Genomic DNA, 27,651 nt, shown 5'->3' on the forward strand with positions numbered 1-27,651 from the left:
AATGTTAGTGCTTTGCTTATAAATTAAGTTTAATACAGCATGACTCCCATATATGTAGGTGATATGTTCTTGGACTTTGCGTTAATACATTATGCCACAGATAATAATGAACCCTATTATAGTCATCCCTCCACATTTGCGGTTTTGACTTTTGTAAATTTGATTATTCACCAATTTGTCTTAAAATGTTATCTCTAGGTATCTCTTAAGTTCTCCAGTATGACTCTAGGGTCAACTTGCTCCAGTCATACTGGAAGAGCTAGAAAATTTCAGAGAGGACATCTCTCTAGGAATATCTAGGTGATCCAATGTGATTTTGTGGCCAGCTTCCAGTTAACCATAGAGTCATACTGGAAGATCCAGAAATTTTTAGAGAGGTGTTTTGGTAGGTTAAAAAAGCTATTTATTTTCGTAGTTTTTCACTTTTTCAATGGTCCTAACCCCAGCTTGTATGGAGGGCTGACTATATTTAAGAGGATGAAAGACAAAAGTATCAAGAAAAGGATGCAGGTTATAGGAGATTAAATGAATAACTGAATAAATGATACCACATAGAAGTGAAACCATGTGTATCAGTTCTGTGGGCACAGGGGTCATACTGTAATCACCTTGTTCCCAGAATCTGGAGGTTCTAGATATGACAAGATGATACTATAATTAAGAATTTTCTATAGACTCATGCTTGACTGTTTCTAAATAATCCCATGAATCATTTGCTCTTGAGTTCACTGCTGCTTGTTAATCAGGCCCCTCTATGTAGTCTTTCCAATACACCAAAGAAGGGTGGTGTCTCAATGGTGGAGCATAATCCTTTCATGCTCCAGGTTCAATCCCCAACAGGGCTGGGAAAAATCTTGAAACCCTGGGAAGCCACTGACTGTCAAGCTTTGACAATACTGGGCTGGATGGATCAGTGGTTTGATTTGGTTATAAAGGAGCTTTGAATGTTCTTTTTTGTGTAGGAATCTCATGCAACCCTAAAGCTGCCAATTAGTGGTTGCTGTTACAACTGCTCTTAATCCGTATCTGATCTCGCAAACCTTAGTTTGCATTGCTGATGCTAAACTTGAAGCCTGAAGATATTTGATCTTATCATGTTGTCTTTGATGTGACTTGCATACAGTTTTGAGAATCAATTAGGGAGATGATGGTATTATGGAAATGCAAAAGGTGTCTCTGTTATTTTTAGCACATTCGACTGGAACAAAAAGCAATACTGTTATGTGGCAAAATGTTTTAGCTGTCCAGTACTTTGTGGCTATTTTTAAGGTATGGTTTTCTTGACTTCAGAATCACTAAGATTTGAATAATTCTTTGTAATAGTAATTTCTATGTATTGTCAAAGACTTTCATGGCTGGAATCACTGAGTTGTTGTAGGTTTTTTGGACTGTATGGCCATGTTCTAGAAGCATTCTCTCCTGATGTTTCGCCCGCATCTATGGCAGGCCTTCTCAGAGGTTGTGAGACCTCTCAACTCCTGAGGATGCCTGCCACAGATGTGGACGAAACGTCAGGAGAGAATACTTCTAGAACATGGCCATACAGCCCGAAAAATCTACAACAACCCAGTCATTTCTAATCTGACTTCTCCTGCTGTTCCATATTAAATAATATTAAGCAGAGATTTTTCTCATTGATCATTGCTTATTAAAGCTATAGCAAGCTCTTATTGGTACATATTGAGTGTTCTCACTACTTATTACAGTTGCTAAGATTACATAAATAATGTTCCTTTGGTGGGTTTACAAAAAAAAATAGGGACAACTTTTATATTTAGGACTGGCGTGACCTCCTTTTTTTGACTTAAGTGTACAAGGCTCTGATTGAACATGAAGAAACATGGCTGAGCTCTCTTGTGGTCTAGAAATATTACGTCATACTGGTCCCTTTGGCCTCACGTGCAGTTTATGCTATATTAGACAAACTCTAGAGGAACTAGCTTGGCATCTGCTGATAAATGAATATGGTGCATGATTAGTCAAGGTCATTCCTGTGACTCCTGGCATCCAGATAAAGTTGGCAAGCTCTAGGCTTCTTTCCTAGGGAGGCTGAACTGGCTCCCTCCCTGTCGGCCTTCCATAGGCAGGTGAAGACATTTTTATTCCTGCAAGCTTTTGGGAATTGACTGCTTGTAAGAGAGGGAGTTTTAATAGATATGCTCAAAATAGTTCTTAATTCCTTAGTTTAATTATAGTTTAAAGTATAATTTTTGGTGTGCTTTTGCCCCCCTGTATTATTTTAATTTTTATAAGCCACAATAGATCCTAATTCTGTGGAAAAGGTTTAAATGTAAATGAGTTTTTTTATTGCTATGTCTACAGTATGACCCCCTTATCCACTGATTTGATATCCACTATTTTCCTTATCCACAGTCTAAAAAACGACACCACCCCCCCACCCCCCCGAAGTATTTGTGGGTCTCTTTAGGTTCTTCAGTGCAAATTTATGGTATGCTCCTGACTCATATATAGTAATGGGTCAAACTTATGGTGATCCTAAGGTGACCCTATCACGAGGATTTCTTCAGGAGACGTTTGCCATTGTCTTCCTCTGAGGCCAAGAGAGTAGGACTTGCCAAGTGGGTTTCCATTGGCTGAATAGGGATTTGAACCCCAGCCTCTAGAGCAGTGGTTCTCAACCTGTGGGTCCCCAGGTGTTTTGGCCTACAACTCGCAGAAATCCCAGCCAGTTTACCAGCTGTTAGGATTTCTGGGAGTTGAAGGCCAAAACATATGGGGATTTACAGAGTGAGAACCACTGCTCTAGAGTCATTCAGTACTCAAACCTATATACCACACTATAGGGTCAATTGCTCCTCTTACCAGCGGCTTACCCTAAATTTGGCAATGTTACAATTTAGCAGTCATGTGAGTAACTAATTCTGAATATTGTCCACAGTTTCAGGTATTCATGGAAGGGGGCGATCTTGGAAAGCAGGGGTTGCACTGTATTGATGCATTTGGAAGTTACTAACAGGCTGGCTTTCCTGTCTTATTTTTCCGGGATGTGTTAGTTTTATGAGTACCTATCTAGCATCTCAATTCAGCCTTTATTAGAAGCCTGAGATATTCAGTGAATGGTATGAGGAGCAGATTCTGGGCTTCCTTTTGTCTCTCCAAGCACCGTTCTCCTGGTGTTTCTTTAATCTCAACAAGTACATTTCTAACAGGAGCGGTCTGTGCCATGCTGAGATCAAAGATCACAGCACCCCAGGAGTTTCCCTTTGCTGTATATCAAAGAGAGCGGCACAAAAAGTGACAAGAATAGGTGGATGTGCCTTCTAGCGTAAGAATTTATTCAATAACTATGCAGGGAAGTGACACACTGAGTGGCGGTAATGCATTAAGGAACTAAATCTGGAGGCAATGCCCACTAAACAAACATAGAAAATTATTGGTTTGAGAAGAATATAAAAGATATATTCAGAATATAAAAGTATTTTCCCAGACATAGAGCAAAGCATCACTCAAGCAAATGTATTTTAATAATTATCTCTAAACTTCTGGATCTTGGTTCTGTACAGTACTCAAACTTGGATCTTCTTGGATTACAGTAAAGGATAGACATACAAGTGAATTACATAAAGGGAGCCTCTCTCACAAATAGGCAAGATGTGTGTGTTATGTGCCTTCAAGTTGTTTCTGACTTATGGTGATCCTAAAGTGGCACTGCCATGGGTTTTTCTTCATTGTCTACCTCTGAGGCTGAGACCCCTTCTACAATACCATATAAAATACAGATTATTTGCTTTGAAATGGATTATATGGCAGTGTAGACTCATGTAATCCACTTCAAAGTAGATAATGTGGATTTATATGGCAGTGTAGAAAGGGCCTGTGAGAGTAGAACTTGCCAAGTGGGTTTTCATTGCTGAACAGGGATTTGAGCCTTAGCCTCCAGAGTCCAATTCTGGGCACCACAATTGAAGGGAGATGTTGATAAGCTGGAATGTGTCCAGAGGAGGGCAACTCAAATGATCAAGGGTTTGAAGAACAAGCCCTATGAGGAGCGGCTAAAAGAGCTGGGCATGTTTAGCCTGAAGAAGAGAAGGCTAAGAGGAGACATGATAGCCATGTATGAGAGGAAGTCATAGGGAGGAGGGAGCAAGTTTGTTTTCCACTGCCCTGGAGACTAGGACACGGAACAACGGCTTCAAACTACAAGAAACAAGATTCCATCTGAACATTAGGAATAACTTCCTGACTGTGAGAGCTGTTCAGCAGTGGAACTCTCTGTCCCGGAGTGTGGTGGAGCTTTCTTTTTGGAGGCTTTTAAATAGAGGCTGGATGGCCATCTGTTGGGGGGTGCTTTGAATGCAATTTTCCTGCTTCTTGGCAGGGAGTTGAACTGGATGGTCCATGAGGTCTCTTCCAACTCTATGATTCTTCCAGCACTCAAACCACTTTATTACCCTAGTTCTCGAGACAACATCTATGTTGTCTTACATTGTAGGGTCAGTTGTTCCTCTTACCAGGACCTCACCCTAAATTGGACTATGCTATAATTCAGCATTCACGTGGGTAACTGATTCTGAATATTTCCCCAAATATTAAAGACAGAGACAAGCCCTTCTTTCACAATGGGTATGGACGCTTCCTTCTTTATGGAAGAAATTTCAAGACTGCATTTGTTTTTGGCATATTTTATTTACATCTCAAGATTGGAATGGATTTGTTGTTCTGGAGGTGTTTTCATCAAACCTTGTGCCAGGCATCCTACCCCAAAGCAAAATTCCTTAGACGTCTCATTGATTTCAGCAAAATTCACATGGGATCAGAAATGCTTAGGAAGAGGTTGCTTTGCCTGAAATAGCCAAAAGCACTGGTTGTTCCCAGCCTCTGGGGAACTGCCTATGTGCAGGCACTCCCATGTGCAGGATTTAGCTTTTAGTTTGTCTTTGCTAACTGTAAATAGAGTGCTTCAGTGTCTAGATTAGTTTTCCCATTGCATTTAACAATCTGATTCTATGACCCACTGTTTTGTTTAGTGCCAAGAGAGAATAGGATTTTCTACAGCTGTTGATTTTTCCTCCAACTGTTCCAGAGTAGTTCAAGGATCCTATGCAACTGAATTTCTTCAGGAGATATTTCCCCCTTCAGATCAGGTACGAAATCTTCACGAATATGGGAGAGGCCCTTCCTATTTGGCAATGGGACACTGCCATGGATAGGATGAAAGGGTGGTTAAAGCATATTGCTTGTACTCCACTGGTTTTGGGCGGGGGTTCTGAGGTGCATAGCTGGCATTGCAACTTTATTACTCAAGATATCACTGGGCCTGTCTGTATAGACAAAAAAAAATCATACCTTGTATAACAGGATGGCTAGAGGCAGAAATACTTATATTCACACGCATAACGGAAAAAAGAAATGTGAAGTTGCCACTGCAATGTGGCCAGTGATGTGAAAATAAGAGGAGTTTTTTGCATCAAGGTGTGTTCGTCCAGGGTATACGTGTCATCTCTTAAGGTGAACTCACATCTGATTGCTTAAGATCAGTGATTCCCAACTTGTGGTTCGTAGACCACCAGTGGTCCGCAAGAACTAAAATATGGTCTGCAGCCTCACCATTACTACACCATTGTAACAACAGCAACTGGTCTCGCGAAACCCTCTTGTAGTATCAAGTTAACTGTGATGTCGGGAGGGGAGAAGCACACTACCACAAAAGGCATATCTCCTGCTATGAACCATCACGAAACTTAAGATCATCAGGAGAAGTCCTGCTCTCGATCCCACCACTTTCGCAAATGCGGTTGGTGGAGACGAGAGACAGGGCTTTCTCGGCAGTGGCCCCTGGTCTGTCAAACTCTCTCCCTAAGGACATCAGGTTGGCCACCTCCCTCCTGTCCTTTAGAAGACTGAAGACTTGGTTTTGGGACCAGGTGTCCAACTAGAGGTTAGCGACAACTTGGATAGGAAATTTTTGTACATTGCGACATTGGATTTACCTGGCTAGATCTTGGTTTTAGCGGCACGTTAATTTATTGTTAATGAATTTATTAATGTATTGTATAATGTTTTACATTTAGTTTTACGGTTTTAATTGAAATTTTTATTGTATATGTTGATTGCATCATTGATGCTTATGTGAGGCCGCCCTGAGTCCCCTTTGTGAGGAGAAGGGCGGGGTAGAAATGAATGAAATAAATAAAAATAAATAAGGCACAACAACAATCCTCCTAAACTGTTCTTCTCCTCCTCCCTCCCCTTGAACAGAGCCCTTCCATGTGGTGCCTAGAAGTGTGGGCGCCTTGGTGCCTTTGTTTTTAGGCCTGTTCCTGGAGTCATTTGGGGTGCTGATTCACAAAATCGCATGGGATAGAACACATCAACTCTAGATTATTAAATACGGTTTTCTGTGAGCGAGCAGAGGGTGACAACTGGATGGCATATGTTCTGTATCAAAAACTAGAGCTGATGTGGTCTATCCAATGCAATTTTCTGAATTAGCACTCCAAATAACCAAACTGAATCTAAAGTTGACCAAAAACTGATTTGTAACCTTTTTGGTACTAATATTGGAGAGTGGCCACTGGTCAAGTGGGCCCTAGTCAAGTGATCCCTGGTTAGAAAAAAAGGTTGGGAACCACTGCTTAAGGTGAACTATCTGTGGTGTTAACGGGGCAAATGTAGAATCTATGCAAATCTGGAAAATATGGGTTGAATAAGGGTACTTTTTCCCAAATGTAAACTGGTCCTCTGTCTCAGTGCATGCATGTTTTCTAAGTGCACTAAATTTAGTGAAAGGGTTCTGTGTTTTCCTTCTTGGAAACTTTGTACTAAAGACATCATTAAGCAATGTTAATAAGAGGTTTAAGTGATGGGCTAATTGGAATGAATGCTAAGCTTTAAAGGTCTTGTGATACATTGAAAAATGCTGCTGTGGCATTAAAAGGATTTATTCCTCTCCAAGGTTTTGATGTAGTTTTTTAAAGGTAGGGGTGTGTGTGTAGTTTCCAAACCTCCCATAAAATGCTTGTTCATTATGTAGTGTTTTGGCAGGTTCTACCTTAGAAAATAAAATAAAATGGCCTTCCTGAAAACAGCTTTTTGCATACAACTTTCAGATTGCACCAAGTGGATAGAGATTTGTCATTATTTATACTGCAATGCAGGATTGCTTGAGAATATTGGTTGGAAAAAATGTTGGAACAGCTAAAAATGGGCCATGGTTTAATGATCTCAGCCAGTTTTCAGCCAATTTTCTAAAATAGGATATTATGCTCAAAATACAATGGGCAACACCATCCTTTCATTTGAATTATTGTATTTCTTTGATTCTAAGACTATCGATTGTGTGATGCACACTAATTTCAGTACAAGTATATAAAAAGCACTCCCAATTGTTGTGAGTTTTTTCTGACTGTATGGCCATGTTCCAGAAGCATTCTCTCCTGATGTTTCACCCACATTCATGGCAGGCATTCTTAGAGGTTGTGAGGTCTGTTGGAAACTAGGAAAATGGGATTTATATATCTGTAGAATGTCCAGGTTGGGAAAAAGAACTCTTGTCTGTCTGAGGTAGGCGTAAATGGCCACGCTGATTAGCATTTAATGGCCTAGCAGTTTCTAGGCCTGGCTTCTTACTGTCTTGGGAAATCCTTTGTTAGGAGGTTAGCTGGCCTTGATTGCTCCTTGTCTAGAACTCCCCTGTTTTAGAGTGTTGCACTTTATTTACTGTTATGTTTTTAGAGTTTTTTAAATACTGGTACCCAGATTTTGTTCATTTTCATGGTTTCTTCCTTTCTGTTGAAATTGTCAACATACTTGGGGATTTCAATGGCTTCTCTGTGTAGCCTAACATGGTGGTTGTGGGAGTGGTCCAGCATTTCTGTGTTCTCAGATAATATGCTGTGTCCAGATTGGTTCATCAGGTGCTCTGCTATGGCTGACTTCTCTGGTTGAAGTAGCCTGGAGTGCCTTTCATGTACCTTGATTCGCGTTTGAGCAGTGCTGCATTTGGTGGTCCTTATGTAGACTTGTCCACAGCTGCATGGAATACGGTAGAATCCTGCAGAGGTGAGAGGATCCCTCTTGTCCTTTGCTGAACACAGCATTTTTTGGATTTTCTTAGTGAGTTTGTAGATTGTTTGTATGTTGTGTTTCCTCATCAGCTTCCCTGTGTGGTCAATAGTTCCCTTGATGTATGGCAAGAACAGTTTTCCTCTGGGTGGATCTTTAGTCTCGCGGCTTGTTCTCTGTCTTATAACTCTTCTGAAGTCTGTAGTGAAGTATCAATTCGCCTGTAGAGCCCAGTTTAGGTGGTTCAATTCACCTTGGAGGAGATAAGGTTCGCAGATTCTTTTTGCACGGTCTGCCAGGGCTTTAATTGTGCTTCTTTTTTGACTTGGGTGATAGATGGAGTTTTTATGTAGGCATCTATCCATGTGTGTAGGTTTTCTGTAAACTGTGTGGCCCAGTTGTTGATTGGGTTACTGTTTTTAGAGATGTTTATATAGGAAAAAGTGTGAGGGAAGTAGGGTATATCCTTTACAAATTCACTAAAGAGGACTAGGAAATCTGTATTTATTTTGAGGAGCCATGCTAGCCAGAACTCCCCTAGTAACATTGCTTCTGTCTTACGTTTGCTGTGGTGCAAGACTGTGTTCTCTTCCCCGGAACAGATGAAGAGATGCAGTACTGCCAAAAAGCTCCGTTATCAGGTTGAATCTATGTGTTCTCTCTTCCAGAGGTTATAAGACTGGAAGTAGACACAGAATCTACTTCATTTTCTCAGGAATCATATTCAGGAATAGACTTTTGGAAATGCGGAAAGATACAACAAAGTACAAAATCTGAAGAACAGTGATATTGTTGTTGAATCAACCAAAATGCAGAAAATACTACTTTTGAACTTCCACTGGTTTCTCCATCAGGCAAAGATATTAAAAATCATATAGGAGAAAAAGAGTGATGAAGTTAGAGTCACAGGCCTATATTTTGTCTCAAATGTTAGTTCTGTTGTCAGTTGAGATGCTCTGTGTGGAGGGATATCGATGCAATCAGGTATCCTTTATAAGGACCAGGCACAAAGGCCATTAAAACTCCAGGTTTTGTATTTTGTTGTATTTTGTTTTCCCAGCTAGGGAAACAATATTTTATCTTGCACATTTGGTTTGCCCTTTGTGATTTATTTTATTATGTTATTTTGCATTGTCTATTTTATTTTGTTATATTATGTATTTCGTTGTGTTTATTTATTTTTTTTGTATTTTATTTTGTTGTATTATTTTTGGGCTCAGCTTCATGTTAGCTGCCCCGAGTCCCCATTGGGGAGATGGTGGTGGGGTATAAATAAATATTATTATTATTATTATTATTATTAACAGTGGAGGACTGTGGCTGATGTATCTGTGTATAGTAATTCCCTCTTCTTTCACAAGCCATGGCAGGCAGGGGTTTTTTAATTATTATTATTATTGGTGTCTGGGGTAACTTGAGAAACTGCAAGTCGCTTCTGTTGTGAGAGAATTGGCCGTCTGCAAGGACGTTGCCTAGGGGACACCCGGATGTTTTACCATCCTGTGGGAGGCTTCTCTCATGTCCCTGTATGGGAGGCTGGAGCTGACAGATAGGAGCTCACCCCACTCCCTGGATTTGAACCGCCAACCTTTTGGTCAGCAGTCCTGCAGGCACACGGGCTTAACCCATTTCATCACCAGGAGCTCCATGGCAGGCAGTGGCAAGCAGAGTAGGGCGTAGGTTTTCTTTAAGACTAGAACTCTTGCAGCCATGCCAGAATTCCATTGTCCTGGTGACTGTTATTTTTCGTGTAAACATGTGTTTGTGCTGTGATGACCCATGTATGTAGACCAAAACATTTGTGTAGGTATTAGCCAATTAGGTCTTTATTGTGCAGCGCTTGCTTGACGTCAGAGGGCTGAATTTACCACCACATCCTCCACCCTTTTAAAATACTGTTTTTTAAAATTTAAAAATACATCCTGTATCCGCCATGAGATGTGGGGGAATGTTTTCTATATTTTTCCTCCTTCTCTTCCCTGGGCAGAAAGGACTTTTTATAAACTAGGAAAAAGCGCCTCCGATTCCAAGATGCACTTCATATTTAGAGCTGTTTATATAGAGGGGAAAGTGTGTCTTAGAATTGAAGAAATGCGATGTTTCTTTGCAACTCAATTTATGATACTCTATTTCAGTATACAATCTGTAGTTTTGTATTGATGCATTGAAATAATGCTGTATTTGTGTGTATTGTTCTGTGTTAGAGATTTTAATTTTTTCAGCTGCTCACTGTTTTAAATAATGTCTATATTGATCAGCCAACATGCCCTTTGAACAACCCCCACATTCAGTTATTTTCATGATTCTTGTGGAAAGCAGGAGTTTAGGTCTCTTAGGAAACAATTCTGTGATTTATAATTTCTTATTGTACCTGGTGGTGCAGCGGGTTAAACCACTGAGCTGCTGAACTTGCTGACCGAAAGATTGGCGGTTCAAATCCAGGAGGCGGGATGAGCTCCCGCTATTAGACCCAGCTTCTGCCAACCTAACAGTTCAAAAACATGCAAATGTGAGTAGAACAATAGGTACCACTTCGGCAGGAAGGTAACAATGCTCTATGCAGTCATGCTGGCCACATGACCTACGAGGTGTCTATGGAGAACACCAGCTTTTCGGCTTAGAAATTAAGATGAGCACCACCACCCAGAGTCGGACACGACTAGACTTAATGTCAAGGGGAAACTTTTATCTTTACCTTACTACTTCCTCTAGTTCTTCCTTCCCCACCCCCCTTTTAATATTATTATTTAATCCTACTATTTGTAAATATACTCCTGTATATATGGGCATATCTTCATAATAGAACAGGTTAGGTCCCAGACCATAGCTGTATAGCAAATATCACTTTAAGGTGAATCATGATTTTTTTTTATCTACAAAAGCCTAAAAGCATATTTACATCATTATTTATTAAGTGTACAATAGCTCTAGGCCTAACGATGCAAAAGGTGAAATTATAAATAAAACATTTGCCAGAATACAATACTGAAGTGTGCAAATGCTAAAAAACAGGCTGAGCATAGGTAACAAAATGGCATTGTATGGTATAATTGAAAAACCCCATATTAGTGAAACACTCTAAACCCAAAATCTTAAAGCAAGGTATATCTCTATTACAGTGTTCATTTAATATAATGGGCTCTCCCACCTACAATCATATCCTTTCTCTGTAATTCCTTCAAGACATTATATTTTATGCCTAGTTTGTTGGGTGGGGTGTGCATTTATCACTCTCCATAAATCTTTTACAGTAAGAGACCACTGGCGCCATAGCAGAGAGTTTATGCGCAGAACATAGGACTTTATTGATTAGCTCAGCGGTAACCTAGTGTGAATGTGTAATGATCAAGATAATATAGATATTATGCATTGTATTACTGTCAAGGCTTCACCAGTGAAATATTTGTGTTTTTGTTTTTAACAGTGTATTAGAAAACCTGACTGCATCAATGAATGGGTTGACTGTCTCTCTCAACTCCAGGCTGTTCGCAACTTAAAAAGGTAGGTTCCCATAACCCTAAATGAATTGAGTCAAGGGTTATCTCTCTATCTATATCAGCCTGAATATCCATTCAGTGTTTGCTAAGGAGAATAGAAGGCAAAGATACTTTTTGTTTTTATTTTTGCAGGTTTTTATCTTGTGTTCTAGTTTTCGCCCTCGCCACTGTTTTATTTTTATTGGGGTGATTGGATTTTATTGGACCTTTACTCGATTTTAAGAGCTGATATAAGCTTCTCTTACGTAAATATTTTTGAGTCTGCAGACTATAAACGTTGTCTTTATTAATGCATTAAAGTGAATAAAGAGCAACATGTAACACATGGAATACATTTTGCCCACCATTAACACCACTGTTAACCATTCTCGAGGCAAAACATAACCCGTCATAAACCATGATCTTAATCTGCATTTTCAAGCATGGAATTTCCATCCTTAATTGCCTATATTTGTTTATTCTATGCATAGAGAAGCAAGAAGGAAAGCCTTACAGACTTCATGCTGTGCTTTATAGAGACTGCCTTCTGTTTCTCACTAGCAATCACCCATGAGTACACTATGTTATTTTAATGTATAATGAGAATTTTAAAAAAATCAGACAAAGATGCTATTTGTGAATGACACAGCCTATCATTCACAAATAGTATCCAGCCTGGGTTGTTGTAGGTTTTTCGGGCAATATGCCATGTTCTAGAAGCTTTCTCTCCTGACGTTTCGCCTGCATCTGTGGCAAGCATCCTCAGAGGTTGTGAGATTTGTAGGAAACTAGGAAAATTGGGTTTATATATCAAACAACATATTATTTGAGAATACAGAAATGCTGGACCACTCTAACAACTACCATGTCAGGCTACTACACAGAGAAGCCATGGAATTGTCCACAAGCATGTGGACAATTGCAATGGAAAGGAAGAAACCATGAAAATGAACAAAATCTGGCTATCAGTATGTAAAAAACTCTAATATTATAAAAGTAAATAAAAAACAAAACTCAAACACAGGAGAACTCCAGACATGAAATAATCAGGAACACCTAATCACCTCTCAACATAGGAATTTCCCAGGCAGTAACAAGCCACACCTAAAAGCTGTCAGGCCATCAAATGCTAATCAAGGTGGCCAATTGAAATATTCACACCTAGCTCCAACAGACAAGAGTTCTTTCTCCCACCCTGGACATTCCACAGATATATAAACCTGAATTTCCTAGTTCCAACAGACCTCACAACTCTGAGGATGCTTGCCATAGATGCAGGCGAAACGTCAGGAGACAATGCTTCCCAGAACATGGTCATATAGCCCGAAAAACCTACAACAACCCAGTGATTCCGGCCATGAAAGCCTTCGACAATACAGTATCCAGCCTGTTTGGGGTTGTGCCATATTCATCTGTGGAATCAGTGTACATTTTGACTTTACTGTCTGATCGAGCATTACGACTGAATGCCCAATTGAAGACATTATTTACCCAAATCTAATGCTCACCTTATTTTGACTAAATTACCTCTCCAAAATTAAGTTGTGCACAAGATTCATGTCATACAGTGATTTTAGTTCTGAGCCAAAGCAAATGGGAAAGCCACTTCAGGAGCTGCACCTGAAACTCTTCTTTGAGGAACCTCATATCTAATTTAATGGCCATGGCTCAATGCTGTGGGATACTGGGACTTGTAGTTCGGTCAGGCATCAGCATTCTTTGGCAGATAAAGTTCAAGACCTTGTAAAACTACAGCCCCCATGACTCCATAGCATTGAACCAAGGCAATTCTACAGCATAGATGCACCCCAAGGTTTTCTTTTCCATCTCTGGAAGCTTTGGTGTTCTAAATTACAAGGGGTGCACTTTTGGCCTCTGTGCATTATATTTGGCAGCAAATACTTTTTTTGGTTTCAGGGTTTTGAAAATTGAGGTGCACATTAGATTCAATGGTACATTAGACTCTTTGCCTCCTTAGTAATGTCTAGGATAAGAATAGTGATGTCTTGTTCATGACACTGCTTCTGAGTAGGCCAGTTCATTTGGACTCTAAATATGGACAGAGCTTATGAGCATACTATAGTGAAAGAGGAGCACTGTCAAGTTTTTTCCATGCTTATTCAAAGCATTGGTTCTGGTCTTAGTCTTTCAAGACTTAGCTGGGCTGCATGAGTGTATTTGTATTCCTTTCTACATAGAAAAGTGCCCACCAAATGCAGTTTTCATAGTAAGTCTTTCTCCCGTTATTATTATCTTTTAAGCACCAGCAGCTTTCCGTCTTAGTCTTTTAAATGGCATTTGATGTCCTTCTTAGTGTTTCTGCTCCCTTGTTATGCTGTCACATTTCTACTGGCCAGTGGCATGGTTATATTGATTTTGTGCTGTTTTCTCTTTCTGTATTGCTCAGTTGTGATGTGTTTACTATTTTGTGTTTTCTTCTTCTTAGCTTCTTTAAACTTATTTTAAATGTTGGGATACAAATAGTAAATATCATTTATTGTGTTTTTATTTTATTTTTTTCCAGATGCAGACAGTAACTGAGAATGGAGATCCCTCTACTGGAAAACAAAATGAGGAGAAAACGTATAAAAAGGTTTCAAAATTTACATATAAAATTTTGGACTTACTTTATTTTATGCTATTGGTCTATCTGCCTGTCTCACAACATGGAAACATTATTTTCAACCACAAAAGGTTCATTCCACTAGTGCAGGGGTCCTCAAACTAAGGCTCAGTGGTCGAATACGGCCCTCCAAAATAATTTACCTGGCCCTCGCTCAGGGTCAACCAAGTCTGAAATGACTTGAAAGCCCACAACAACAACAACAACAACAATCCTATCTCATCAGCCAAAATCAGGCCCATGCTTCCCATTGAAATACTAATAAGTTTATATTTGTTAAAATTGTTCTTCATTTTAATTACTGTATTTTTTAAAGTGGATTTTGCACTACAAATAAGATATGTGCAGTGTGCATAGGAATTCATTCATTATTTTTTTCAAATTATAATCCAGCCCTCCAACAGTTTAAGGGACTGTGACCTGGCCCTCTGTTTAAAAAGTTTGAGGACCCCTGCATTAGTGTCTCAAGAGGGGCTTGTTCATATTTTTCTCTCTTCATAAATGTACAGAAACTTCCCTGTGGCAGCCATGGTCAGAATTTTATTAGACATGCAAATGCGAAGTAACGTCACAGAGTGGCAGAACATATACTTTGCAAGCAGAAGGTCACAATTTTAATCCCTAGCATGTTTCGGATAGTTCAAATGGAAAAAAAATCCTGCCTGAAATCTTAGAATGTAACTGCCAGTCAGTGTCAAAGTCTGCCTTTGTCCAAGACAACTCCAAGTTAGGGCCAAGACTAGATATTTGTTCTGAACAGTGCATCAAATAGTGGTTGAAACGATCAATGGTTCATGTCTAATATGGGGAACTGATCAAGGAGTAATTTCTAACCACTTTCCCATAATACTTGAGCAAGACTATTTCCTCTGAAGAAAGAAATACTCAACTCTTACGCAATTGCCATATATTGGCCCACCATTCCCACTGTTCTGCAAATGTGCTTGACTACTCTCCTATAGAAATTAATATTTGTTCAATCAAGCCTAATATTTACTCTCATGAGGTTTAATGTAGCAAAGAGAGAGGCAACTGTTGAGAAATGAGTAAGGCTGTTGGTGACATAATGGCCAGACAGTTGATGGCCATGCAGACTTCCAAATGTTGTAGTGTTTCTGTTTGAGTATGAAGGAGCTTAACTTGTTATTACAGTAAGCCCTCTTCTTTTGTGGGGTTTTAGGGGTGAAGGAAAGTGGGGAAAAAACAAAGATTTAAAAAGTACTTGAAGTTGACCATAGAATCAGAGTAGAGAACCTAGAGATTCTTAGAAAAATTGTAAATCCAAGAGATCATTTTGAAATCCAGGGTATGAGGTTTGGATAGACAAAAGACACACCCATTTACTGCTCGCAATCACCCAGTGATCTCTAGATAACTTAAAACCATCAAAACCAGCCACACTAGATTCCACACTGGATTCTGTTGGGATTTCGGCCTGCATAAATAGGAGTATAGTATCTAGTTCCAGGGAAGTCATGCTACCCCTCTATTCTACCTTGGTCAGATCACACCTGGAATACTGTGTCCAATTCTGGGCACCCCAACTGAAGGGAAATGCTGACAAGCTGGAATGTGTCCAGAGGAGGGTGAGTAAAATGGCCAAGGGTCTGGAGACCAAGCCCTATGAGGAGTGGCTTAAAGAGCTGGGCATGTTTAGCCTGCAGTAGAGAAGACTGAGAGGAGACATGTATAAATATCTGAAGGGAAATCATAGGGAGGAGGGAGCAAGCTTGTTTTCTGCTGTCCTGGAGACTAGGACATGGAACAATGGCTTCAAATTATAGGAAAGGTGATTCAATCAGATCATTAGAAAGAACTTACTGACTGTGAGAGCTGTTCAACAGTGGAACTCTCTGCCCCTGACTGTGGTGGGGGCTCCTTCTTTGGAGGCTTTTAAATACAGGCTGGATGGCCATCTGTCAGGGGTGTTTTGAATGGGATTTTTCTGCTTTTTGGCAGTTGGTTGGACTTGATGGCCCTCAAAGTTTCTTCTAACTTTACAATTCTATGATTACCCATGTGGCAGTTAAATTGTTCGTATACATTTCAGCAGAGTAGTTTCTCCCCCTTAATTTTTGTTATATTAAGAGTTTCTTGATAATGTGGACTTAATATTTTGAAATTTTCTTGGTTCATTTTTCTGAGGAACTTTCAGTTATGACCTGTTTTCAAGTCATTTACATAGTGATGCTTGTTGAAGGGCAAATTGAGATTGGAGGAAAGTGCCTGTGACATCCATGCAAGGAGCAGGATCAGCTGCCAAATTAGGCATTATTTGTTCCCCTGATACCATTGAGGTTTATTATAGTTTGCACTTCCATCTATATGGCTTCTTGATGAGAAAAGATGCTAACCATTATGGTTTCTAATGAAGAAGTGTTTTGCCACAAACGCTTCCCCTGCGAGCTCTTAATGGACAAGAATTGTGATGGCATCCTCTGAATATAATTTTCTCATGAATTCCTTCTCTAATACTTAGCTCTCAATGTGGTTTGGCAGATTTCGGATTGGTATTTGAAAGGATTAGTGCTAATTTTCAGGAGTCAAGGTTAGCTGGATGAAGTTGGTCGAGAAAGCTGTTGATCCATGTATGGTTCTTCTGCCAAAAATTTATTGTACCATTCTGATACCTATATAAAAAACATATTTTGATGGACAACCTGGAGTCATTGTTTGATAGACGTAGAAAGTAGCAGGACAAGGAACTTCTGTAGCATTGAGTCCTATCTGCAGCATAAAGATGAGTCATTGTCTTCTTGCTGTGATGTGAAGATGAAGTGAGGAGATAGGCAGGTTGAATTGGGGGCGGGGGGATAGGGTTGTCCAGAATGACAACATGGATCATTGGTCTTGGATGCAGAGCTGTTGTCAATGTCACCAACAGTGCCTAGTTGGCTTTCTTTGCAGAGCTCCTTGAGCCTGTCTCCAGTGAGAATTGTATCACAAAGCTGTGGGCTTGCTATAGGCACAATTATATAAAGGAATTGGAAGTGAATAGGACATGGACCGCAGAACTGACCGTTCTGAGCAACTGTGTCTTTAGAGGCCCAGTTTTCTGCCCTGGGACTTTCCAGGGGTGGCATAGACTGCATAATTGTCCAAAAACAGTGGTGAGGATGATGAAGAAGTTGAACATTAGGAAGAACTTCCTAACTGTGAGAGCTGTTCAGCAGTGGAACGCTCTGCCCCGGAGTGTGGTAGCTTTAAAACAGATGTTGGATGGGCATCTGTCGGGGGTACTTTGAATGTGATTTTCCTGCTTCTTGGCAGAAGGTTGGACTGGATGGCCCAAGAGGTCTCTTTCAACTTTATTATTCTATGATTGTAAATGTCGGGGAAGCAGCAACCTGTTTAAAAGACGAATGAAAATTCTTGGAGATACCCAATGGCTCATTGACACTACACAGTTGTGCTATATTCCACTTCAATTGCCACGAATTATATATATTTATTATATATATAATATATAAATATATAATATAAAATATATAATTCATCATCATTATATATTTTATATTACATATAATATTATTAATAATATTACAGTATAATGGTATAGTACAATATAGTAATATATAATACTAATATTGTGTTATGCTAATAATATAATATATTGTATTTACATATTACTTGTAAGCCGCTCTGAGTCCCCTTCTGGGTGAGAAGGGCGGCATATAAATGTCGCAAATAAATAAGTAAATAAATGAGAACATCCTGTTAAATCCTGGGCTTTGCAGTTTCTCAAGGGCTATTTAGAATTGTCAGCTGCAGAGTTTCTCTAATGCTTCACCAAACTACAAATTCCAGAATCCCACAGGCTATTGCCTTATCAATTAATGGGATATACACAAGGAGAAGAGAAGGGCAAACTGACAAGCTTGAAGGAGTCTAGGGTTGCAAGAAAAACAGTACCCACAATAATAATAATAATACAATAATAATAATAATAATAATAATAATAATAATAATAATAATAAGTAGTATTAGTAGTAGTACTGCACAATAATGCAGTACCTACTACTGCATTATTGGTCTCTGGCATGAAAGGGCTCAGTAGCCTACTGCTGCTTTCCCAGAAAGGTAAAACCAGAAGCCTGGAGGCTAAAGAGTGGATTAAGGGGAAGAGTGAAGAAAGTGAAACAAGCATTTTTTTATGCCAGTGGAGCAAATGAGAGGGCTGAATAATAAAACTTAACTGTACCTCATGGAGTTTGTGGAGGCTGGGGTGTTTGATGTGTCTCCCCAAGGACCCTTTTCACCCACATGGATTTTATAAATTCAAAAACAGTTCTATTGCTTATGCTTGAAGTCTGTTATTCTTCATGACCATATAATTTCCTATTATTCATTCAACAGTAATAGCTCTTACAGTGGCCACACTGTTTTACAAGGGCATAGTTCTATTTTGAGGTTGTGTATGTATAAAAAAGCAAAAGGACACACGGAAAGTTTGAGCTTGCAGTTTGACATCCAGTCAGCCATAGGATAAAATGGAATCATACATATAAGTCAGAGACTCATTGGCATTTTCCGTATGCTGTGTTTCAAGAGGTAGCTTTAGTAACCATCGTTCCCTCCCTCCCTCCCTCTCTTTTAATCATACCATTCATTTGTTTGGCCAAGTCATAAAATTGGCTGCAGCATAAGAATCGCAAAACAAACAAGGAATATATGTACATAGAAACCCATTGCATGTTGGTGTAATGTTTTTGCGTCATTAAATGGGTTCGTTTACCTTCCTCAAAGTCATTTACGTAACCAGCTTGAATTGATTTCTGGGAGTATCCCTTCTAAGATCCAGGCAACACAGTTAAAGATTACAAGGGTATTCACAACCTATTTACACATCTTGTGGACTTCAATAGGACTAATCATTGCAGGTACAGTCTGAGTAACAATTAATCTATTTTACTTTGATGTTCAAATCGTTAATTCCTAATTACCAATGGCACTGAATGTTTGCCTTTTTGTTTCGAAGCCGCCCTGAGTCCCCCTGGAGAGATAGGGCGACATATAAAAAGTTTTATTATTTTTATTGTTATATAATATAGTTTTTTTCACATCTACTCAGTTTCCATTTTCTATAAATCGTCTTGCAGTATGATATAGCATATCGCTGTTCAGCAACTTACTCCCAGATAAGTGAATATAGGATTGAAACTTTTAGTTAAAATACATCCTTAACACTTGTGAAACTTTTGGTAAATTTTCTGACCTCACTGTATAATGTCTAGAACAGGGGTCCTCAAACTTTTTAAACAGAGGGCCAGGTCACAGTCCCTCAAACTGTTGGAGGGCCGGATTATAATTTGAAAAAAGCATGAATGAATTCCTATGCACATTGCGCATATCTTATTTGTAGTGCAAAAAAACACCTTAAAACAATACAATAATTAAAATGAAGCACAATCTTAACAAATATCAACTTATTAGTATTTCAATGGGAAGTGTGAGCCTGCTTTTGGTTGATGAGATAGGATTGTTGTTGTGTGTTTTCAAGTCATTTCAGACTTAGGTTGACCCTGAGCGAGGGCCGAATAAATGACCTTGGAGGGCCATATCCGGCCTTGGTTTGAGGACCCCTGGACTAGAATATCAACATTAGCATTTAGGTTAGGCTCAGAGTTTAGCTGTAACATTTAATGCATACTTCTGTTTCTTGAATCCATTCTGAATCCCAGTGTCCCTCCCCATGCCCACCAAAGGAGAAATTTATTGACAAAAATAATATATAATTTCTTCTGTTTAACATTATGGTTCACTGAAAATGGATATATTATATTAAGGGAAACATTAATTCCAAGGAGTAGACTTGTTTGAACAATTTCTGTCCTAGATGTTTTTTATTTGTACATAACTGATAGTAAGGCCGAATGGTTGAAAATTGAGGACATGCTGCTTATATTTGAGTTGACAGTTTTGTCAAGTTGCCTATATTGTAGGTCTGGTTCTGTGGATTTCTCAACAAAATGTGATTCTCTGATGTTAAAATTGTTTTGTTCTAGTACTTGAAGGTTAAGATCTGGAGTCACTCAAGACTAAAGATATAACCTGAAGGCTTGTTATCTGCTTAGCTTCAGTGAACCTGTCTTTCATCAGGTTGTCCCCTGTTGCAGAGGATTTAGGGCAATGGTTCCCAACCTTTGGTCTTCCAGTTATTTTGGACTTCCACTCCCAGAAATCCCAGCCAGCTTATCAGCTGGCTGGAATTGTGGGAACGGAAGTCCAAAACACTTGGAGGACCATAACTTGGGAACCGCTGATTTAGGGGAATCAACTCCAAAAACACAATAGATTGACTAAACTTACTTGGACTCATGGTGGCCCCAGTGAAAGTAGGGAATGTGCACTAAATCTTCTTTGTGAATATACATCTAAGAACAGGTTTGTCGTCCTGGGAAGAGGTGGGGAAGAAATTTACTTAGTCCTAATTTACCAAATGTTTACCTCTCTGACCTCTGGAAACGCCTCTTGAACCAATGAGAGTGGTGTGCATCAGAGTTAGCACTGCTGCAAACTTCGTTCTACATTTCTTCCTCTAATACATTTGGGGGGGGGGGGGAGAAGGAAAAGCAAAATAATAATAATAAAAAAACTCCTGTATAACACAGAAAATTGATATTAAACTTATGCAGTAAAATCATGTACAGAAACATCACAATAGAGAAAATAGCATGCAAAAATGTATACATAGCCAAAAGGTGCACAGAAATGTGTAAAGAAAACTGCCCATAAAAATGAAAAGCTGAGCGGACCTGAAATCGACAGATTGGCCCATTCCTAATCATTCATGATAATAGCCTTTTGATTCAGGCAGGATTTTTAAAAAGATCAAGTAAGGGGATGCTGTGGTTTTAGCTTAGAATAAGTTTCTAGTCAGTGTTTAAAGATTTTAACTCTTTACTTTTTAAAATACCATTATTATTTAATTCTATTTTAATGTTTGAATATGTTTAAGTTTAAATTTGTATTTCATTTGGTTTTATGGTTAGCTGCTTTGAGTCTCTTTTGTAGAGAGAGAAAGTGGAGTATAAATAATAATAATAATTATTATTATTATACAGGAAAACCTATTTGTGTTCTCCTTACTGAGGAATATTAGCATTTCCTGAAAACCAGCATTTTTCACCAAGTGCTCTTTTTGCCAGGCTTGCATATCATGCTGTCACATAACAAGGTTATCACCAGGACCGATCCTTGGAATCAGATAGTCTTACAGAAAACGGAAGGGATCTGTGTGATCTGTTTTGTTAAGTCCTTACTTTTTAGTTATTATAGGTTAGTTATTAGCAGTTTATATTGATGTTGTTTTATTTATTCTGTGGATTGATTTGATGTTTGTCTGTTTTATTATGGCATTGAATGTTTGCCACTTTTGATGGAAACCGCCCTGAGTCCACTCGGGGAGATGAGGACGGATTATAAATAAAGTGTTGTTGTTGTTGTTGTTGTTGTTGTTGTTGTTATATCTGTGTTGCCTCTAGATGCCCCTTCACTCGAGACAATTTGTATACAATTCGTTTGGGAGGATTGGCAGTAATTTTTTTGTGTGGTTTCTTTGACTTTAGCTTCCTCCGATGTAACATAATTTAGGCAATATTGACCTAAATTCTATACAGTATAAATTAGGTGCTCCACTGGACTTCCTTTCCAGCACATATATATATAATTGCATTCCATTGCATTCTAGCATTTGTAATACTAGTTATGGGAAAGAAGAAAAATGTGCTGACCAATCTTGGACTAGCAGCATTCAAACCTTTTGTGCAGTTGACATAAATGTGGAAGTTCTTATTGTAGTTCCAAAGGTTGCACAATGTTTATTGCTCATAATGCTGCATGACGAGCATAAAATTGAGGTTTTTATTCCTTAGCATTGTCAACTTCCTTCTCTTTTACATTTTAACAGCAGATGGGTCTCATTGATCATTCAGTATGTGCTGACTCTTTATAATGTCCATACAGATCACATACAAAGTCCTTTTAGATCGGCACATTGCAAAAGGGAAATATTTCTCACAGTGCAGAGGGGGGAAGGATCTTTTTGTTCTGCCAAGGTAAAAAACAGGTAGGTCTGTGGGAAAGGGAAATGGAATTGGAGGATGTTGCTGTATAATATGAAGTGAGAATGAAAAGTACCTTCCAATCACAACATCCTGCAGCAGGATGTCAATTCAGATCTGCCTTATTGCATGTGACTGGGATCTTAGAAATCAAGTTTGGAGTTCTTAGTTCAAGCAAGAGTCAGTGGGGTGTATTAATTTGAATGTTGGACAAGGGATGCAGCCACACTTCAGAATTAATGCAGTTTGGCATCACTTTAGCGATTGTGTTTCAATGATATGGCATCATGAGGGTTGTAGTTTTACAAGTCCTTTAGCTTTCTCTGCCAAAGAGTGCTGGTATCTTACCAAACTACAATTTCTATGATTCCATAGCATTTATCAGTGACAGTTAAATTGGTGCCAAACTGCATTGATTCTACACTATAGATCAGTGGTTCCCAACCTGTGGTCCATGGACTACCAGTGGTCCACAAGAACAAAAATATGGTCTGCGATATCACCATTACTACACAGTTGCCTCAAAACCACACGGTTTTGCAGATAAGGGAACACTACAACAAAGATAAGGTGAGTGGCTTTAGTTTGAATGATCAGTTTTGGGACAAAATCTTAAAAAATGATAACAAAATTATCACAAAGATATACAACAAATTACTTGACTGGTCCACGGAAGGAGAAATAGTTAAAGGATGCATGACGAAGTGGGCAGACAATCTAAGAAGAACAATAACTTTTAAAGAATGGGAATCAATTTGAAACAAAAAATTAAAATATACATATTCTATGGATCTAAAAGAAAATTGGCTTAAAATGTTTCACCGCTGGTATATGACACCAAGGAAAATAGAGTGTAATGTACAAAAACACACAAAAATACTGCTGGAAATGTAAAGACCAAGAGGGCAGCTTTTTCTACTTGTGGTGGACCTGTAAGGTAGCAAAAGGGTTTTGGGAAAAAATACATACAGCCATCCAACAGATGCTTAAGGTTAAATACCCCATGAAGCCAGAATATTACTTATTAGGAATAACCGACGCGGAAATAAGGCTAGATCCTAACGACGACATTCTATTTATTTACCTCATCACCGGGGCCAGAATGTGCTATGCGAAACATTGGAAACAAAAAGAAACCCCGGACTTAGACAAATGGCAACTAAAGATAAAAGAGATTAAGGACATGGACAAGTTAACATTTTTGTTAAAAAAGAACTCGGGAAGCCCGATTAAATTTACAGACTGGTCAAAAATAGAGGAATATAAAAAAACATATTTTAAATAAACATTATGATATCTAATATGAAGGGAAGTTACAAGAAGTTTTGATCCATAGCCTCGCTTTTTGTAGAAGCACGGACTGTCATCTTTAATATAGCGTATATGTAAGTTACAAAAATAGAAGTCCCGCAGAAGGCTGGATGGAAGTCAAGAGACTATTTATTTATTTTTTCTATTTTTTTCCTTTTTTTGTTATTATTATATATCTTATTTTTATTTCTTGAGTTTTGTATTTTTACACTTTTGCATTTTTTGGTGCTCTTTTTTTTCTTTCTCCCTCGGGTAGTGGTTCTTTCTGATTGCTTTTCCTACTGTTCTATCTTCTTTCTGAATATTCCCCCTCTTTCCATGTATCTTCGTTCCCAAAATGTTCAATAAAATGTATTTTAAAAAAACCCACACGGCAATGATAGCAACTGGTCTCGCGAAACCCTCTTATAGTGCTAAGGCAGTGGGAATGTTGGGAGGGGAGGGCTGACTTCCTACGAAAACGTATTACTACCACATCAGCTCTAGACTAATAAATATGGTTTTCCGTGGGCGAGCAGATGGAGATTACTGGATGGCATATGTTTTGTATCAGAAACTAGAGCTGATGTGGTCTATCCCCAAATAACCAAACTGAATCTAAAGTTGACCAAAAACTGATTCGTAACCATAATGCTGGAGAATGGTCCCTGGCCAGGGCAGGTCGCCACATGTCCTGCCTTCCTCCTGGCATAAGGATGGGCAAGCAGCTCTATTGTCAGAACAAGGTTGGAGACCACTGCTGTAGATACAGCCTAGGTCTCTTGGAGACCAAGGTTCATATAAGAGGAAGGCAGTGACTCCGCTTGAATAAATCCTGCCAAGAAAACACAATGATAGGGCTGCTTAACATATAGTTGGCTTGAAGTCAAACAACAGTAGCAGCAGCAAATAACAAATTCCAAGTATTTTTATCTTTGATGCCATGCAAACATTTATAGCTATAGAACTGAATATAAAATATAAAAAATAGTTGGTATTTGAGACCAGCTGTACTCTTTACTTGTGTTTATCTCTTTTCTGAGAAGGCTAAAACTGATGCTGAGATCTTATGAACTGTGCTTAAAATATAAAAGTAAGCTACATGGTTCAGCTTTCGCTCTTTATAATAATTAAACTTTGCCTCATTGCAAGTCATTTCCAATTATTGGGAGGGGGGGGGGTAAATTCTTTGAATGGGTAGTCTAAAATATCTACAAAGTGTCCGTGATTTACGTAATCAAGTGCAATCTAGTTTCAGATCTCTTTTTTAACTTCTCAAAATGTAATCATACATTTCAAAAACTGTCATCTTTTGAGACCTAAGAAATGTGCACCATTTTAGGGAAGTTCATGTGTCTTTATCTCCTGTCTCTTTCAAATGACATGCATTCATATTTCAAAAGAAATTCTTTTAGATCTTTTAGTTTGGCAGAGCTCGTGTTTTTTAATTGTTAAGACCAGATTTCTTTGTTGTTGTTTTTTGCTAGCTGAGATGCTGTTTTCTTTTCCTGCTATGCTTCCTCCCTTTGCCTTAGAAGTTCCATTGATTTTTCTATTTTAAAATGTACAAAATGTCTTTTTTCTTAAAATATCAAATTGTGCATATGTTTCCTCTGACTGGCCTGCTTTATGATTCCCTTCAACCTCAACCATTTTTAATAAAAATTGTTTCTATTCTATTCTTGCTTTTGTTTATATAACACAGCAATGATACTGCTTGAGTGCATCTACACTGTAGAATTAATACAGTTTGACACCACTTTCACCACCATGGTGAGAAAATTCTGGAAAACTATGATTGCCAATCCTGCCCTGCTTTTCTCCAAATGCCAAATTAGGGTTAAACCAGGATCTTCCAATCCTGGCTTAGTGCAAATTGGGAGGAATCTCAATAAAGAATTTCAACTTCTAGAGACTGTCCTTAAATTTCTCCCTCACATCACCTGTCTCACCTCCCTCCTGGCATGTCAAGAGGACAGCCTGAGGATCGGTGTGGGGGGGGGGGGTATTGGGGCAGTCGCCACGTGTCCTGCCTTCCTCCTGGCATAAGGATGGGCAAGCAGCCATATTGTTATGCTGTGAGGACAACCTGAGAATGACCCAGGCCCTGCCCTTTCCTCTCCTGGCCTCACCCTCTTCCGGACCCTACCCTTTGTGGGCCCATCCCACCCAGCGTGATGGATGGCCCCACCCACTTCTGACCCTCCCGGCTGGGCCCACAATGCAAAGTTCCTCTTGGCCACCCCTACACCTGGGGCTACAGGGTCAGTACTGAGTTCAAGAGGACCCCCCATACTGCAAACCTGTGCCTTCAGGGGGAATGTGATTCCATTTAGCACAGGTTGCAGCCCAATACCCTGATCAACCCTATGACTGACCAGTAGTACCTCTGTCTTGTCTGGATTCAATTTCAATTTGTTCATCCTCATCCAGTCCATCATAGCTGACAGGCACTGCTTCAGGGTCAGGACTGCATCCTTAGCATTGGGTGGAAACGAGTAGTAGAGTTAGGTGTCATCTGTGTACAGATGGCACCAAACTCCAAAACTCCAGATGATCTCTCCCAACGGTTTCATGTAGATGTTGAACAACATGGGGGATAGAATTGAACCTTGTGGGACCCCCACAGGACAAAGGCCGTGGGGTTGAGCAGGAGCCCCCCCCCCCCAACACCACATTCTAGACCCTAATAGTCTTAAATTAGATTCATCTAATTTATGATTATTTATCATCTTTAAGTCACTTCCTAAAATCAGCTCTCCTTTTTCTAAATGTATCAATCCCTTTCAATAGCAACATGTTAAGTAGATTCACCACCAGTGTGATGGGTCATTTCTAAAAGTGATATCTGGTCACCCCCAGCTCCTTCTAGGTCAAGACAGTCACTTCAAATATAACATCCATCCATCTTGCCCTTGGTCGGCCCCTCTTTCTTTTTCCTTCCATTTGCCCCAGCATCGTTATCTTCTCCGAGCTTTCCTATCTTCTCATTATGTGGCCAAAGTACTTCATCTTTGCCTCTAATATCCTTCCCTCCAGTGAGCCATTGGGCATTATTTCCTGGAGTATGAACTGGTTTGATCTTTTTGCAGTCCAAGTCACTCTCAGAATTTTCCTCCAGCACCACAGTTCAAAAGCGTCTGTCTTCCTTTGCTCAGCTTTGTCCAACTCTCGCATCTATAGGTTACTAGGTAGGAATGGTGGAATATATCCAGGAGCTGACTGTGCAAAATCCAAAAACCCACAAGCAGATATCCCTTTAGGAGGTGACAGCCCAGCAATGTGGATGTGATCCTGGCCTGTGTGGACACTGACCCCAAATTCAGCAAATTTACAGCAAGCTAAGCTGCCCAGTCTAGACACTCCCTTTATCATTCATATGTAATTAGACAAGTATTACTTAGTCAAGGCACAATGCAGGTATTGCTTCATAGTTTATAACTGCTTCTCATCTAAAGTTTACAACCAAAGAAAATAGGCAATTGAGTACTTTGTGAAGTAACAGTAATTGAGGAAGAGAGAATATCTCATATCAGCCATGCTCATGGAGCTAAGTATGGAGTTCCATGTAAAAGTAAAAGAGTAGTATCTTATACCATTTCTTGTACAATGAAAGTGAATAATATTGTTGAAAAGAATTCTTATGTTACTTGAAAGTATATTTAGTATTCACTTGGTAACTCAGGCAAGGCGTAATGTTCCCCATATTTTGTTTAAAAGGAAATGAGTATGAGCATGAATGTTCTGCTTTGTGTTCTGGAGTCAGAATTTATTTCCTTGTTCGTTGGAATCATATTTATCTGTTCTGTCAAAAAGTAGGAAATTGAGCTTTAGATGATCCCCATGAAAGATTTGTGTGTATGTGTGTGGAGCATAAGAGTTTAACACAGTGAGTTTAATACCATGGCAAATATTCAACCATATGGTACTAACTGGCTGCATTATCCATAGCCAGCCATGCAGAAAGTATGAATAATACGTCATACAATGCTCAAAAATCATTTATCACCATAGCAGACTTTATTCTTGTTTGAATTAAAGAAGTTACTTTTTCTCTCTTTCTGATGTTAGAAGTAATTTAGATCCATGGTACTTTAAGGGGTGTTCACTGGACAAGTGCCAGTCCCTGAGCCATTGGCTGCTGGTCCCAGGCAAGCTCCAGGAATGGAAGGAA

At 39.2% G+C, this 27,651-nt stretch overlaps 1 protein-coding gene across 2 annotated transcripts in view; it reads left to right on the forward strand.

Annotated features, from left to right (window-relative positions):
* PIP5K1B (phosphatidylinositol-4-phosphate 5-kinase type 1 beta) overlaps positions 1 to 27,651 on the forward strand; it is a 113,362-nt gene that overhangs the window by 32,463 nt on the left and 53,248 nt on the right. For both annotated transcript variants that reach the window (XM_060762242.2, XM_060762243.2), the window contains exons 2-3: positions 11,450 to 11,526; positions 14,026 to 14,094. In XM_060762242.2, the coding sequence (XP_060618225.2) occupies positions 14,026 to 14,094 (69 nt within the window). In that variant the 5' untranslated portion in view covers positions 11,450 to 11,526. The remainder of the gene's footprint in view (positions 1 to 11,449; positions 11,527 to 14,025; positions 14,095 to 27,651) is intronic.

This window comes from Anolis sagrei, chromosome 2 (assembly GCF_037176765.1).
Source record: "Anolis sagrei isolate rAnoSag1 chromosome 2, rAnoSag1.mat, whole genome shotgun sequence".
NCBI lineage: Eukaryota > Metazoa > Chordata > Lepidosauria > Squamata > Dactyloidae > Anolis > Anolis sagrei.